General features: G+C 43.9%; 1 protein-coding gene across 1 annotated transcript; it reads left to right on the forward strand.

Annotated features, from left to right (window-relative positions):
* The first annotated feature begins 8,208 nt into the window (after nucleotides 1-8,208).
* Nucleotides 8,209-10,663, forward strand: LOC149822556 (Tetratricopeptide repeat (TPR)-like superfamily protein). The gene has a single exon (XM_089980302.1). It carries the CDS (start codon nucleotides 8,351-8,353, stop codon nucleotides 10,661-10,663), a length of 2,313 nt encoding a protein of 770 aa, XP_089836428.1. The 5' UTR covers nucleotides 8,209-8,350.
* The last annotated feature ends 2,903 nt before the right edge of the window (nucleotides 10,664-13,566 follow it).

The raw sequence follows: 13,566 nt of genomic DNA on the forward strand, positions 1-13,566 counted from the left end.
GGCGGCCGATGGCGTGGTGCAACGTGGATCAAGATTCATTTTCTTTCTGCTGGCGGCTTGGCTCTGGGACTTTTTGGAGTTTTTCTTAGATTTATTGAACTTTGGAATAAAAGACCCATTTTGTAATAAACTGCAGATTTTAATCGATTGCCTTATTTCTTAAATTCCTTTAAGATGTTGTACATGTGAATGATGGTTTTTCAGCTAACGTACCCAGGATTGTTGACTTGTGTCCCTTTCTAAATGTCTTCCGCTGTTGTTTTTAAATATTAAACTTTAAATCTTTGAAAGGTTTTTCGATAAGGTTTTCGAAATCACAAGTCGAAATTTTGGGGCGTTACAGGTCCACCCACCTCCCAGACAACCGTCGGGAGATAACTGCCCCAGGTGCAAGAGGCCTCATGTGGGACAATTTTGTCCGCAGGACACTGGCGGATGCCTGTACTGTGGCAAGATGGGACATTTCATACGTGACTGACGGAAGAAAGCAGCAGATGACCTCAAGCGAACCGGCAACGTATCTCAGCCTCCTCGACCACCTCATCAGCAACAACAACGAGCATAACCAAGCAGTGGCAGGGAGCTGGGTCGAGTTTATGCAGCCACGGTCGATCAATTAACCAAAGGGGATCTCGTTCAAGGTACCATTCTTGTTGCTGATCAAGCAGCTTTTGCACTCTTTGATTGTGGTGCTATACACTCGTTTGTTTCAGAAAAAATTGTAAAACAATTGCATATAACTGTAAAACCACTTGATAACGCTCTAGACGTGTATAACCCTGTTGGGAAGAACACAGTTTGCACCACTTACATACCTGAATTGGATGTAGTGGTGGCAGGACGGCACTTGCCTGCTTGTGCTATCCTGCTTGAGATGACATAATTTGACGTCATCCTAGGCATGGATTGGTTGCACAAGTATCATGCCAAGATCTTTTGCCGTGATGGCAAGATGGTTTTATCACCTCTAGGCTCTTCGAGAGTGGAATTCAGAATTCCCAGACCTGTTCGAGCAAGTCGGATGATCTCGGCCCTTAAGGCGCAGAACTTTTTGCGGAAGGGATGCACTGCCTTTTTGGTTAGTGTTATCCAGTCACATCCAATGCTTATTCCCATCAGTGAGCTGGATGTTGTTCGCGATTACCCCGACGTTTTTCCTAAAGAGTTGTCGGGACTTCCACCGTCTCGTGAGGTAGAATTCAATATTGAATTGCTACCAGGTACGACACCAATCTCCAAAGCACCCTACAGAATGGCGCCAGCTGAGCTTGAGGAGCTGAAGAAGCAGTTGCAGGAGTAATTGGATCAGGGATTCATTCGCCCCAGCGTTTCTCCTTGGGGAGCTCTTGTGCTCTTCGTGAAGAAGAAGGACGGGACCTTGCGGTTGTGCATCGACTATCGAATGCTCAACCAGGCCTCAATAAAAAATAAGTACCCTTTGCCGCGTATCGAAGACTTGTTCGATCAGTTGCAGAAGGCCAAGGTTTTCTCAAAAATCGATCTTAGGTCTGGTTACCATCAACTCAGAATTAGAAATGAGGATATTCCTAAGATGGCCTTTCGGACGAGATACGCACATTACGAGTTCATAGTCATGCCGTTCAGACTGACCAATGCCTCTGCAGCCTTCATGGACTTAATGAATAGGGTGTTCAAGCCATTTTTGGACACCTTCGTGATCGTATTCATCGATGACATCTTGGTGTACTCAGAAAGTCGAGAGCAACATCGAGAGCACCTAACAGTTGTGTTGGAGACCTTGCGAAAAGAACGTTTGTATGCCAAGTTCTCTAAATGTGAATTCTGGCTCGAGGAAGTTATGTTTTTGGTACACTTTATTTCTAAGTAAGGAGTGTTCGTGGACCCTGCGAAGGTTGAGGCTGTACTTAGTTGGCAGCAACCAAAGAACGCACGCGATATCAGAAGTTTTCTTGGACTAGCGGGTTACTACAGAAGATTCATTCAGGATTTTTCTAAAATTGCGTTAACCCTGACGAAGTTGCTGAAGAAAGAGGCTAAATTCTTATGGGACGAGAAGTGCGAGGCAAGTTTTCAGTTATTGAAGGAGCGACTTACCAGTGCTCCTATTTTGACCTTACCTTCTGGTAAAGGCAGATTCGTGATTTTTACTAATGCCTCTGGGTCAGGCCTAGGGGTCGTGCTGATGCAGAATGGGAAAGTGATCGCATACGCCTCTCGACAACTAAAAATTCACCAGAAGAACTACCCAACTCACGATTTAGAGTTAGCTGCGGTGGTGTTCGCACTGAAGATATGGCGACATTACTTGTATGGGGAGCAGTTTGAAGCATTCACCGATCATAAGAGCCTTAAGTATCTTTTCTCGCAGAAAGAATTGAATATAAGACAACGGCGTTGGCTTGAATTCCTCAAGGATTACGACTTCACCCTCTCCTACCACCGAGGAAAGGCGAACGTCGTGGCTGACGCTCTCAGCCGCAAAGCACCAGAAATTTCGATAAATGCTTTATTTGCTGGATGGAGGTTGGTCGAAGACCTAGCCTCATGGGAACCTTTCACGATAACTCAAGGTTCAATCGGCTTATCCCACCTTGTTGCTCAACCTGAGCTACTAGCGAGAATCATCAATGGGCAGAAAACTGATGCACGCTACGAGAAGTTGAAGGCTCAGGCAATACTGGAAGATACACCTTTTCGTCTGAAGGAGGATGGAAGTGTATGGTTGAAGGAGCGCATTTGGGTTCCTGACGACCCGATCCTTCGAGATGAAATTTTGGCGGAAGCCCACAAGTCTAGGTACACAATTCACCCTCGTAGCACGAAGATGTTCAAGGACCTACAACGCAGTTATTAGTGGAACGGTATGAAGCGAGACATGGCTGAGTATGTCTCGAAGTGTTTAACGTGTCAGCAAATCAAGATCGAGCACCAGAAACCCGGTGGGGTCATGCAGCAGATAGAGATCCCTCTATGGAAGTGGGAAGATGTTACCATGGACTTCATAGTCGGTCTTCCGAGGACGCGGAGGAAGCATGACGCGATTTGAGTGATCGTTGATAGACTCACCAAGTCGGCTCACTTCCTACCTATCCGTCTCAACCAATCGTTGGATAGTCTCGCTGATCTCTATGTTAGAGAGACTGTGAGATTGCACGGGGTTCCAGTCTCAATTATCTCTGATCGTGATCCTAGATTCACTTTAAGGTTTTGGGGACAACTTCAGTTGGCATTGGGCACAAAGTTAAAGTTTAGTACTGCGTTTCACCCTTAGACAGACGGGCAGTCGGAGCGTACGATTCAAACCTTGGAAGACATGCTTCGAGCCTGTATGATGGATTGGAAGGGAGAGTGGAATTCCCACATCAGTTTGGCAGAATTTGCGTATAACAACAGCTATCATGCGAGCATCGGGATGGCCCCATACGAAGCTTTGTATGGGAGGCCATGTCGATCACCTGTTTACTGGGACGGGGTTGGCGAACGAAGTTTTGAGGCACCTATAGTTTTGCAACACTATACTCAACAAGTGCAGATGATTCGAGAATGACTCCGTACCGCTCAGAGTCGGCAGAAAAGCTATGCAGATAGACGCCGATGAGAGCTTATTTTCGATATTGGCGAGATGGTTTTTGTTAAGGTATCTCTGACGAAGAGCGTATTTCGGTTCGGGAAGAAGGGAAAGCTAAGTCCTAGATACGTCGGACCGTTCGAAATCCTGGAGCGGATTGGAGAAGCAGCTTATCGCGTGGCGTTACCTCCACAGTATGCTCAGATCCATAATGTTTTTCACGTATCCATGTTGAGGATGTACGTTCACGATCCATCGCACATCATTCATTATGATGATGTGGACATTAGAGGGGACTTGACATTCGAAGAAAGACCAGTGGAGATTAGGGGTGGCAATTTCTGACACGACCCGCCAACCCGACCCGCCAACCCGCCTCTTAGGCGGGTTCGGGTTGGGCTTAAGCCAACCCGTTTAATAAACGGGTTGACCCGTGTAACCCGTTTATTAAACAGGTCGGGTTCGGGTTGGGGGTATGCCAACCCGCCAACCCGCCTGCCCGACCCGTCAACCCGTCAACCCGACCCTCCAACCTGCCTACCTGCCAACCCGATCCGTCAACCCGCCAACCCGACCCGCCAACCTGACTCGCGAACCTGAAAACCCGTTTACCCGACCCAACCCATTTATTAAATGGGTTGGCGGGTCGTGTCGGGTTACCCGTTTATTAAACGGGTTGGGTTCGTGTTTGCCACAGCCGACCCGTTTAATAAACGGGTCGGGTTCGGGTTGAGGTATGCTGACACGCCAACCCGCCAACCCGACCCGATTGCCACCCCTAGTGGAGATCGTCGACCGTCGTGACCAAGTGCTAAGATCAAAAACCAATTCCTTTGTAAAGGTTCGGTGGCAACATCATGAAATTGACGAATGTACTTGGGAACCTGAGAACGATATTAGGGAAAAATATCCTGACCTGTATTTTGATTCTTCAAGGTAATAAATATTTTGCGAACGAAATTCTTTTAAGAGGGGTAAGATGTAAAACCCCATTTAAAAAAAAAAATTATTTGGACCCGGGCCAGGTCGGGTCCGGACCCGACCCGGGCCCATTTTTTTATTACGGTTTTACATAACCCGAGCTCACCCGAGCTTTCGGACGCCGCAACCCCCCTTCTCCCCCTTCGCGTGCAGGCAGGTTTGGGAAACCCACCAGGGGTTTCCCCTTTCGATTGCCCCCCTGCGCCTTTAAGAGAGAGGTTGGAGGGCGAGGGGAGTCACGCCTCCCTCTCACAGCCCTCGCTCCCCCCCTCCGCGATGGTCTCCTCCCTCGCTGCGCCCCGCCGCCGCCGCCGGCCACCACTCCCAGGTACGTCGCCCTCTTCTCTTCTCCTCCCTCTTTTCTTCCTCCCCCCCCCCCTCCCTGTCACCTCGCCGGGAGGCCGACAGGCGTCTCACAGCCACTGCCGCGGCCTCCCACCGCCTCCTTGTGCCATCGGGGGCCCGACAGGTGGCCTACGCGGCCCCTGTCGTCCCCTTTTCTCGCTGGGGTTTGCCGAAGTGCCAGCAGGGGACCTGAGGCCCCTGCGACACCCCCTTTTTTGTTGCCACCTTGTGGCATTTGGCAGGGACTGGCCCCCTCTGTCGTCCAGTGCTGTCGGTAGGGGCTCAGCCCCTGCCACTTCTTGCTGTCGGCAGGGGTTGGCCCCTGCCATCCTGTGCTTTCGACAGGGGCTGGCCCCCTGCCATCTCATTGCTGTCGGCAGGGGCTCAGCCCCTGCCACTGTGTGCTGTCGGCAGGGGCTCAGCCCCTGCCACTTCTTGTTGTCGGCAGGGGTTGGCCCCTGTCGTCCTGTGCTTTCGGCAGGGGCTGGCCCCCTGCCATCTCATTGCTGTCGGCAGGGGCTCAGCCCCTGCCACTATATGCTGTCGGCAGGGGTTGGCCTCCTGCCGTCCTGTGCTTTCGGCAGGGGCTGGCCCCCTGCCATCTCATTGCTGTCGGCAGGGGCTCAGCCCCTGCCAATTTGTGCTGTCGGTAGGGGCTCGGCCCCTGCCACTTCTTGTTGTTGGTAGGGGCTCAGCCCCTGCCACTTGGAGGCTGTCGGCAGGGGTTGCCCTCCTGCCGCCATGCTATTTTTTTTTGACAGGGGCTCATCCCCTATCACTCCGCTATTGTCGGCAAGCAGGGGCTTGTCCCCTGTCGCTTGTCTGTTTTTGGCCAGCAGTGGCACACCCCTGTTGCCTCTCTCTTTTCCTATGGGCAGACTTGTTTTTCTATTTCTCCGCATAAAAATTAACGTAGCACTGTTGCAGACCTCGCATCGGACCCCCGCTCTGGCTCCGCGACCCGAGCCTCGTATCATCTACACACGTAGACGCACGCAGCTGCACGACATCCCGAGGTAGGGAAAAGTCGCACGAATAGTATGTATGAACAAAATAAAATAAGACTTCTGAGATAGAATAGTTATTTTGCATACTTGCGTATCTGAAGAAATATGGGTTGGTCGAAGTTTTAATCTTTGTGATTCTTTTGAAATTGCATAATGTAAATTCGTTGGGTAGACTCATTCTAGAAAGAATCAAGTAGTTTAATTGGCATGCCTGTTTACGTATAGGATTACTTAACTCATAATTGTCTATTCTGCATGCTTATTCCTTTGAAGCTGCATACTTAAGGTTGACTTTGTGAATAGACTGAAAACCACTGCCATTGCTATTGTAACTGAACCTTAAGTCATGTACGGTATGAATTTTATTTGAGGTCATGGAGTATCCTGAAGTAGGAACCAACACTTTATTGATTTTGATATGATATTATCGGCCTCCACAGGCCAATTGCTCAGAAAAGCAATACATGTTATGTATGAACCAAAAGAATCATAAAACATTATGTTGCCCTCTCATCGTAGTTGTACCTCTAGGAAGGTACGATCGTACTTTTGGACAAGTACGTCCCATGTGGGTTACGATGGTGGGATGATGAGGTTGTAGCAACCTCGATGAGCGCAATTAGCACAATGCTGAGATCACATAAATGGTGACCATTCGCCTTCACAGGCAAGATGCTCGAGTGGGTCTAATGGACCAGAGCATGTAGGATGGGGCGGCGGTTAAGAAACCCCCGTCGTACTCATCCGATCTTCACGGTTCATCAAGGGAGAGGATGGATGGTACAAAGACTCCGATGGACAGGTTGTTAACAACCACCCCACGGGCAAAAGACTCGATTTTCCCCAGTCATCGGAGTTAGGGGAATTGGTATTACCATAAATTATCCTAGGTGGTAACTCTCAGGCACTTCTGCAGAAGTTGGATGCATCCATGGGCCACGAATGCCTTTGGGGATTTACTCTCTTGGTCACTGACCGTCCCCTTAGGAGCGGACTCAGTCAGCCATCCGGGTTAATGAAAACACCTGACATAATAAACCCCCGGATCGGTCTCGGCTGTTTCTACGTTTCGCGTCTGTGCGTACCCATAGGCCAGTTAATATCAGAACTTAAAGAATATATTCATGAATAGTTGTAGATGACTGAGACTTATATTGCTTCAACTAACAGCTCTTTGCACTTATTACATTTGTTAGAATAGACTACAACTTTTTAATTGCTTAAATATCATAACTGCTTATCTCATGAATGTCTTGTTTTATTTTCATTCTACTTATCTATTCGTGCACCTACTGGTTTGTTATGAAACTGACCCATTTCATGGGCAGGTGAGGAGTATGACTTCACTGAAGGCCGATGGCGTGGTGCAACATGGATCAGGATTCATCTTCTTTCTGCTGGCGGCTTGGCTCTGGGTCTTTTTGGAGTTTTCTTTAGATTTATTGAACTTTGGAATAAAATGCTCATTTTGTAATAAACTGCACATTTTTAATCTATTGCCTTATTTCTTAAATTCCTTTAAGTTGTTGTACATGTGAATGATGGTTTTCCAGCTAACGTACCCAGGATTGTTGACTTGTGTTCCTTTATAAATGTCTTCCGCTGTCGTTTTTAAAAGTTAAAACTTTAAATCTCTGAAAGGTTTTTCGATAAAGTTTTCGAAATCACAAGTCAAAATTTTGGGGCGTTACATGAGGTCTCCCTGCCCACTAAAGAGTATACCCAACTTCGACCTTGCGGCAAGGGATGTCACACATTTGCTAGGTTGGTAAATACCCTTGAGGTCTCCCTGCCCACTAAAGAGTATACCCAGTTTCGACCTTGCGGCAAGGGATGTCACAGGTGAGTTTCAAACCTGTGACATCCCGTCAACTTGCCTAAATAGTTCTTAGTCTGGATATCAAATTGTATATGCTTGTACTGAACCTGGTCAAGATCCAAACACGAACCTATGAAGGTCATGACTCCCCTCTAATCTGTTCACAACCGTTCTTAAGAACTATGTCACAAAGATCGCCGATATTTTGAAAATAGAGGCCAATATAATGCTGGAAAAAAGCTTGTTATCTTTAATATATTTTATTTAAAAATTTGACAACAGCGGTTTTTGTAATAAATTTTTATATTTCTTTCATTTCTATTTGCATCTATATATATGATACTAATTTCCCAAGAATTCATTTTTTAAAATATCGCGATATTTTCCTTGCCGATACTTTTCCCATAACGAGTCTTGTGACGTTGGTTCAACTGATACGCTTAACGACTCGGAAGAAAAGAAAACCGGATAAGTGGGCAGTCTCTGCTCCCTCAAGCTCCGATTCGCGCTTCACTGCTACGAAAACCGAACGCTTTCTAGTCTCATCACTACACCAAAGCAAAGGGCTCGAATCTCTCCTAACCATCTAGCCATTTCACCAGAAATTTGAATCTCAACGGCTATGTTTGGAGCCCAACCATAGAATCCATGATTGCCCACCATAGAATCCGAAATGCTACCGTTCTTAAGGTTGCGATTTATCGAGAATTTGAGTTCCAAAGACGGGATTTTGGCTGCACCCGTCAAGTGTCGAGCACCAACTTTAGGACCCAACAATTTGGGAACGATGAAATCAACAGATTGTGCAAGCAAGGGATGTATCATGAGGCATTTGAAGCGTTTGAGTTGATAACGAAGGCCAATTTCAAGGTGAGTCATGGGACATATGCCCGTTTGTTTCAAGCTAGCTCGAATTTGAAGTCGTTAGAACGTGGCAGGAAAGTTCATGATCACTTGGTAAAGTATGGAGATCCACCGGACATGATATTGCAGAACCACATTCTGAATATGTATGGAAAATGTGGGAGTTTGGGACATGCACGGCAAGTGTTTGATGAAATGCCTGAACGAAACTTGGTTTCTTGGACTGCCATCATTGCTGGGTATTCGCAGCGTGGGAATGGGAAGGAAGCCGTTCAGGTTTATCGATGCATGAGACAGGAAGGCATCCCCCCAGATCGGTTTGTGTTGGCTAATGTGGCGAGGGCATGTTCCGCTCTGCTAGACGTGGAATTCGGCAGGCAATTGCATGGTCATGTAGTGAAGAGTGAGGATGGGTGGGACCCTCTTGTTCAAAATTCACTGGTTGCGATGTACGCTAAGTGCAATGTGGTTGAAGACGCGGAGGTTGTGTTTGATCGGATTGGTGAAAAGGACATGGTCACTTGGAGTTCCATGATTGCAGGGTTGTCTCAGAATAAGTTTGAATTGGAAGCTCTCTGGGTTTTCAAGGAAATGCTGTCGGCAGGTGAACGTGTGAATGAATTGATATTTGGCAGCGTCTTCAAGGCCTGTAGCAGCTCTGCCCTTTTAGGGCATGGGAAACAAATACATGGTTTAGGTGCAAAGTGCGGATTTATACATGATGCTTTTGTTGGTTGTTCGCTCATTGACATGTATGCAAAATGTGGAGACTTGGACACTGCAAGGAAGGTGTTCCACAAGATACATAAGCCGGACGTAGCATCATGGAATGCGATCATAGGTGGTCATGCTTACAGCCAGCATGTTGATGGGGCCCTGCATTTCTTTTTGCTAATGCAAAATTATGGTATGAAACCGGATTCAATTACCATACTTTGCTTGCTTAATGCATGTAGAAGCCCTGTTTCTCTAATTCTTGGTCGGGCACTTCACTCATACATTGCTAAATCAGGGTTTGATATGAATATCACTGTCTGTAATGCTCTTCTGACCATGTATGGCAGTTCTTATAGCCTCCCCGATGCATTTGATGTATTCAATGCCATGAATAAGCGAGATCCAGTCTCTTGGAATGCGATCATGGCAGCGTGTGTTCAGCATGACCAGGTAGATGATGTTTTCAGGTTGTTTAGGTTGATGCATTGTTCTAAAACTAGGCCTGACAATGTCGCACTAGTCAGCTGTCTTAGTTCATCCTCCAAGCAAGCTGCCCTGGAATTAGGGATTCAAGTTCATGACTATGCAATTAAACTTGGGTTTGATTTTGAGCTATCAGTGGCAAATGGACTGATTGACATGTATGCCAAATGTGGAGCCCTTGAATCTGCCAAAAACTTTTTCACATGGATAGCTAATCCAGATGTGGCTTCTTGGAGTAGCTTAATAGTTGGATATGCCCAATTTGGGAGTGCAGAGAAAGCCCTGAGTCTCTTTGACGAAATGGTGCATCTAGGTTTTAAGCCAAGCAGCGTGACATTTGTTGGAGTACTATCTGCTTGTAGTCGTGTAGGCCTAGTAGATGAGGGCTATAAACACTATAGAACCATGACAACAAAGTATGGGATCATTCCAACAAAGTCGCATTGTTCATGCATGGTTGACCTGCTAGGGCGTGCTGGTCACTTAAGTGAAGCCTGTGTCTTTATCAACCAGATGATGTATGAACCTGACACAGTCGTGTGGAAATCTTTGCTTTCTGCCTGTAGGATACATGGGGATTTAGTTCTAGGAAAGCAAGCAGCAGAGAGAATTTTACAATTGGATCCCACTAACTCTTCTGCTTTTGTTCTGCTTTCAAATATTTATGCTGCATCTTTATGTTGGGATGACGTTGCCAAACTTCGGCAGATGATGAGGAGAGGTGGTGTGAAGAAAGATCCAGGTCAGAGTTGGATAAAAGTTAAGGATAAGCTCCATGTATTTGTAGTTGGTGACAGATCTCATCCACTAATGGAGGATATATATGTGATGTTAGACAACCTCTACATTCAGATGGAGGATGTCTATTGTATTGAACCAGGGATTTATTCTAGATGATTTGTCGGCATGAATATACCTAAGGGTATGTCTAGAAAGCCAATAGTTTCAATCTTATTTATCTTAAAATTAAGTTCATACTTGTGCATGAAATTTAAAAATAAACCTTTCTCAGAGGTGATTGAGCATCATTTTATACTTTCCTCTTTTTTTTTCCTTCTGAAGATAGTTTATAAAAATGAAAAGGTGACAAAATCTTAACTTGGGCAGCCAAATGATTAATGATTGTATTGGGTGAAGAAAGATCCAGGTCAGAGTTGGATAAAAGTTAAGGATAAGCTCCATGTATTTGTAGTTGGTGACAGGTCTCATCCACTAATGGAGGATATATATGTGATGTTAGACAACCTCTACATTCAGATGGAGGATGTCTATTGTGTTGAACCAGAGATTTATTCTAGATGATTTGTCGGCATGAATATACCTAAGGGTATGTCTAGAAAGCCAATAGTTTCAATCTTATTTATCTTAAAATTAAGTTCATACTTGTGCATGAAATTAAAAAATAAACCTTTCTCAGAGGTGATTGAGCATCATTTTATAGTTTCCTCTTTTTTTTTCCTTCTGAAGATAGTTTATAAAAATGAAAAGGTGACAAAATCTTAACTTGGGCAGCCAAATGATTAATGATTGTATTGGGTTATAGAAAAGGCATTCAACCCATTCTTGATGTTTAAATAAGAACAAAAATGTGAAGATGGTAAACTTTTTATGAGGTAGGAATAGGACATTTTGAGCATAACAAGATATTTTGTTAAGATCGCTAACTTTTCATAAACAGGAGAGAAAATTTTCTAAAAGACAGACAGACAAGGACTCGCACTGACAAAATCTCTCTTGAGTATCTATCAGTGTGAAGTTTTTGTAAGATACTCCAATTAACAGGGCCAGAAGATACTCGTGCAAGAAACTTGATGTTTGAACTTGTTCATTTGATTGGAAACTCATAATTTACATCACAAAGGATACCGACGTGGTAATTTTATACTTAGCTGGGGAAGATAAATGATCGATATCAAGTCCATCATCATCGAGCCCTATTCCATCTACTTGTGGTTAGCATTATGAGTCATGATTCTCCATTCCTTTCTATCAACAGCTACAACTAGACTTAGAAACAGTCTTTCATTTCCCCTATAACAGCCTTCCTCCAAGACTTTGGTTTTTTCTTTATTTTATTATTATTTTTTATTTCTGCTGCTTGCATTGTGTCAACCTCTTTTACCAGCATTGTGCCAAGTCTTTGCAGCATGTCCAAGTCAGTTCATGAAGTAATTTTTCCTTTCTAATGGTAGTATTTTTGAGTGGTTTGTAGTTCAACATTCATTTCTGTTCTGATCTTTCTTGCTTGCTCTGTACATCCACCATATATTTTATTCTGTTAAATCTTGAACCTTATTTGTGAGAATTAGCTCAAAAACTCTAGTTTCTTATGTACATATTTTCTAGTTTGATTAATAAATATAATATCATTGGAAACAATATATACCACAGCAGCTCATCTTGAACAGAGAGTGCCATATTATCTTTGACTAATGGAAATAATGTGGGTCTGAACTCTGAAGCTGATCATTTATGTAGTCCAAGCTTAATCGATACACATATGTATATATGTATGTATCTTGAATAATTTTAGCCTTTTTTCAAATGGTTGAAATACATGGACAGGACACAACTTTCATGATTCCATTATCATCATTCAAGATGCAAATCGAACTAAGAGAATGGCAAGAGCAAGTCTGGAATATGTGCTGAACACTCTAACTGAAAGATTCACATAGGGCGATAAAGTGACCAAGAAAATTATTATCTAACATTCCCTATATATTTTCTAACAAGAGCAACTACATATGAGATTGTCACAACATCCATTTTCTTTTTTTTCCTGCAGTCGAGATTGCAAAATATGCTCTTTTTTGAATTATTTTATTCTCTAACTGGATAAAATATGAGCACAACATTTTATATATTCGTGCCATGTTTCCTTTGCTACTTTGTTGCTGAATATGTCATGTTTCCTGTGCGGAAACTCTCAGGATTTGAACTTTTTGTTAGAATAATGGGTGCAAAAAATCCATTGTAATCAGTGTTTATGCATGATTAAAGGCAATGATTGAGGGTATTTTAAATTGACTAAGGATCACCATGTTCTTCTTTTGGAAGTTAGGGGACACTCAGTAATTTATCAATAATTATCATACAACAAAAGAATGCATGCCCTATAAATTTGTTGAAAATGTCATGATGTTTTGGATAATTGTTTATTCTTTCCCATTTCTGTTGCAGCTATCTCAGATCTTTGTGGACGTAGATTTAAGCTGTAAGTTGGCACTAAATTGTTTTGTGAAAGAGAAAAGATGACCATGGAAAGTGTCTGAATCGTAAACACTGTTCTGCTAGACCTCTATGGTCTTTAAACAAAGGTATGGGTTTTTTTGGATAACTAAAATTTCATTTTTATTTTCTGGTTTATGGTTCAAGATTAGTGACTTTCTACTATATAATATTGGGTAAATAATTATTGGTATTGTCGTTTCTGGATTTTAGAGTATCATACCAGGTCCATCTTGTAAATGTCTTATAAATGCATTAATGATTCATGCCTGGAACTAATTCAAACTCAGTGAATCTCATCATCCTTTTTTGTATTATAAATAATTTCACTGCAATTTGGCTATAAATTCTCTCTCCTCTCTCTTAGATGCTTACTTCTAGGGTGAGAAAATATAAGTTTTTTTTACTGTAGCTACACTGGACCTCTCACGTCAGATTATACCTTTGATGCAGTTGTAGCCATGATGGAACTGTTCTTGTGAAAGTCCTACAAAATGGTGTGAGAAAGGAGCAGCTTTCTACCCAGATCTATCACCGAGAAGAAAAGAGAGAGAGAGATTCCAGAGAAA

The sequence above is a fragment of the Nuphar pumila genome, chromosome 11 (genome assembly GCF_984573655.1).
Source record: "Nuphar pumila chromosome 11, dmNupPumi1.hap1.1, whole genome shotgun sequence".
NCBI lineage: Eukaryota > Viridiplantae > Streptophyta > Magnoliopsida > Nymphaeales > Nymphaeaceae > Nuphar > Nuphar pumila.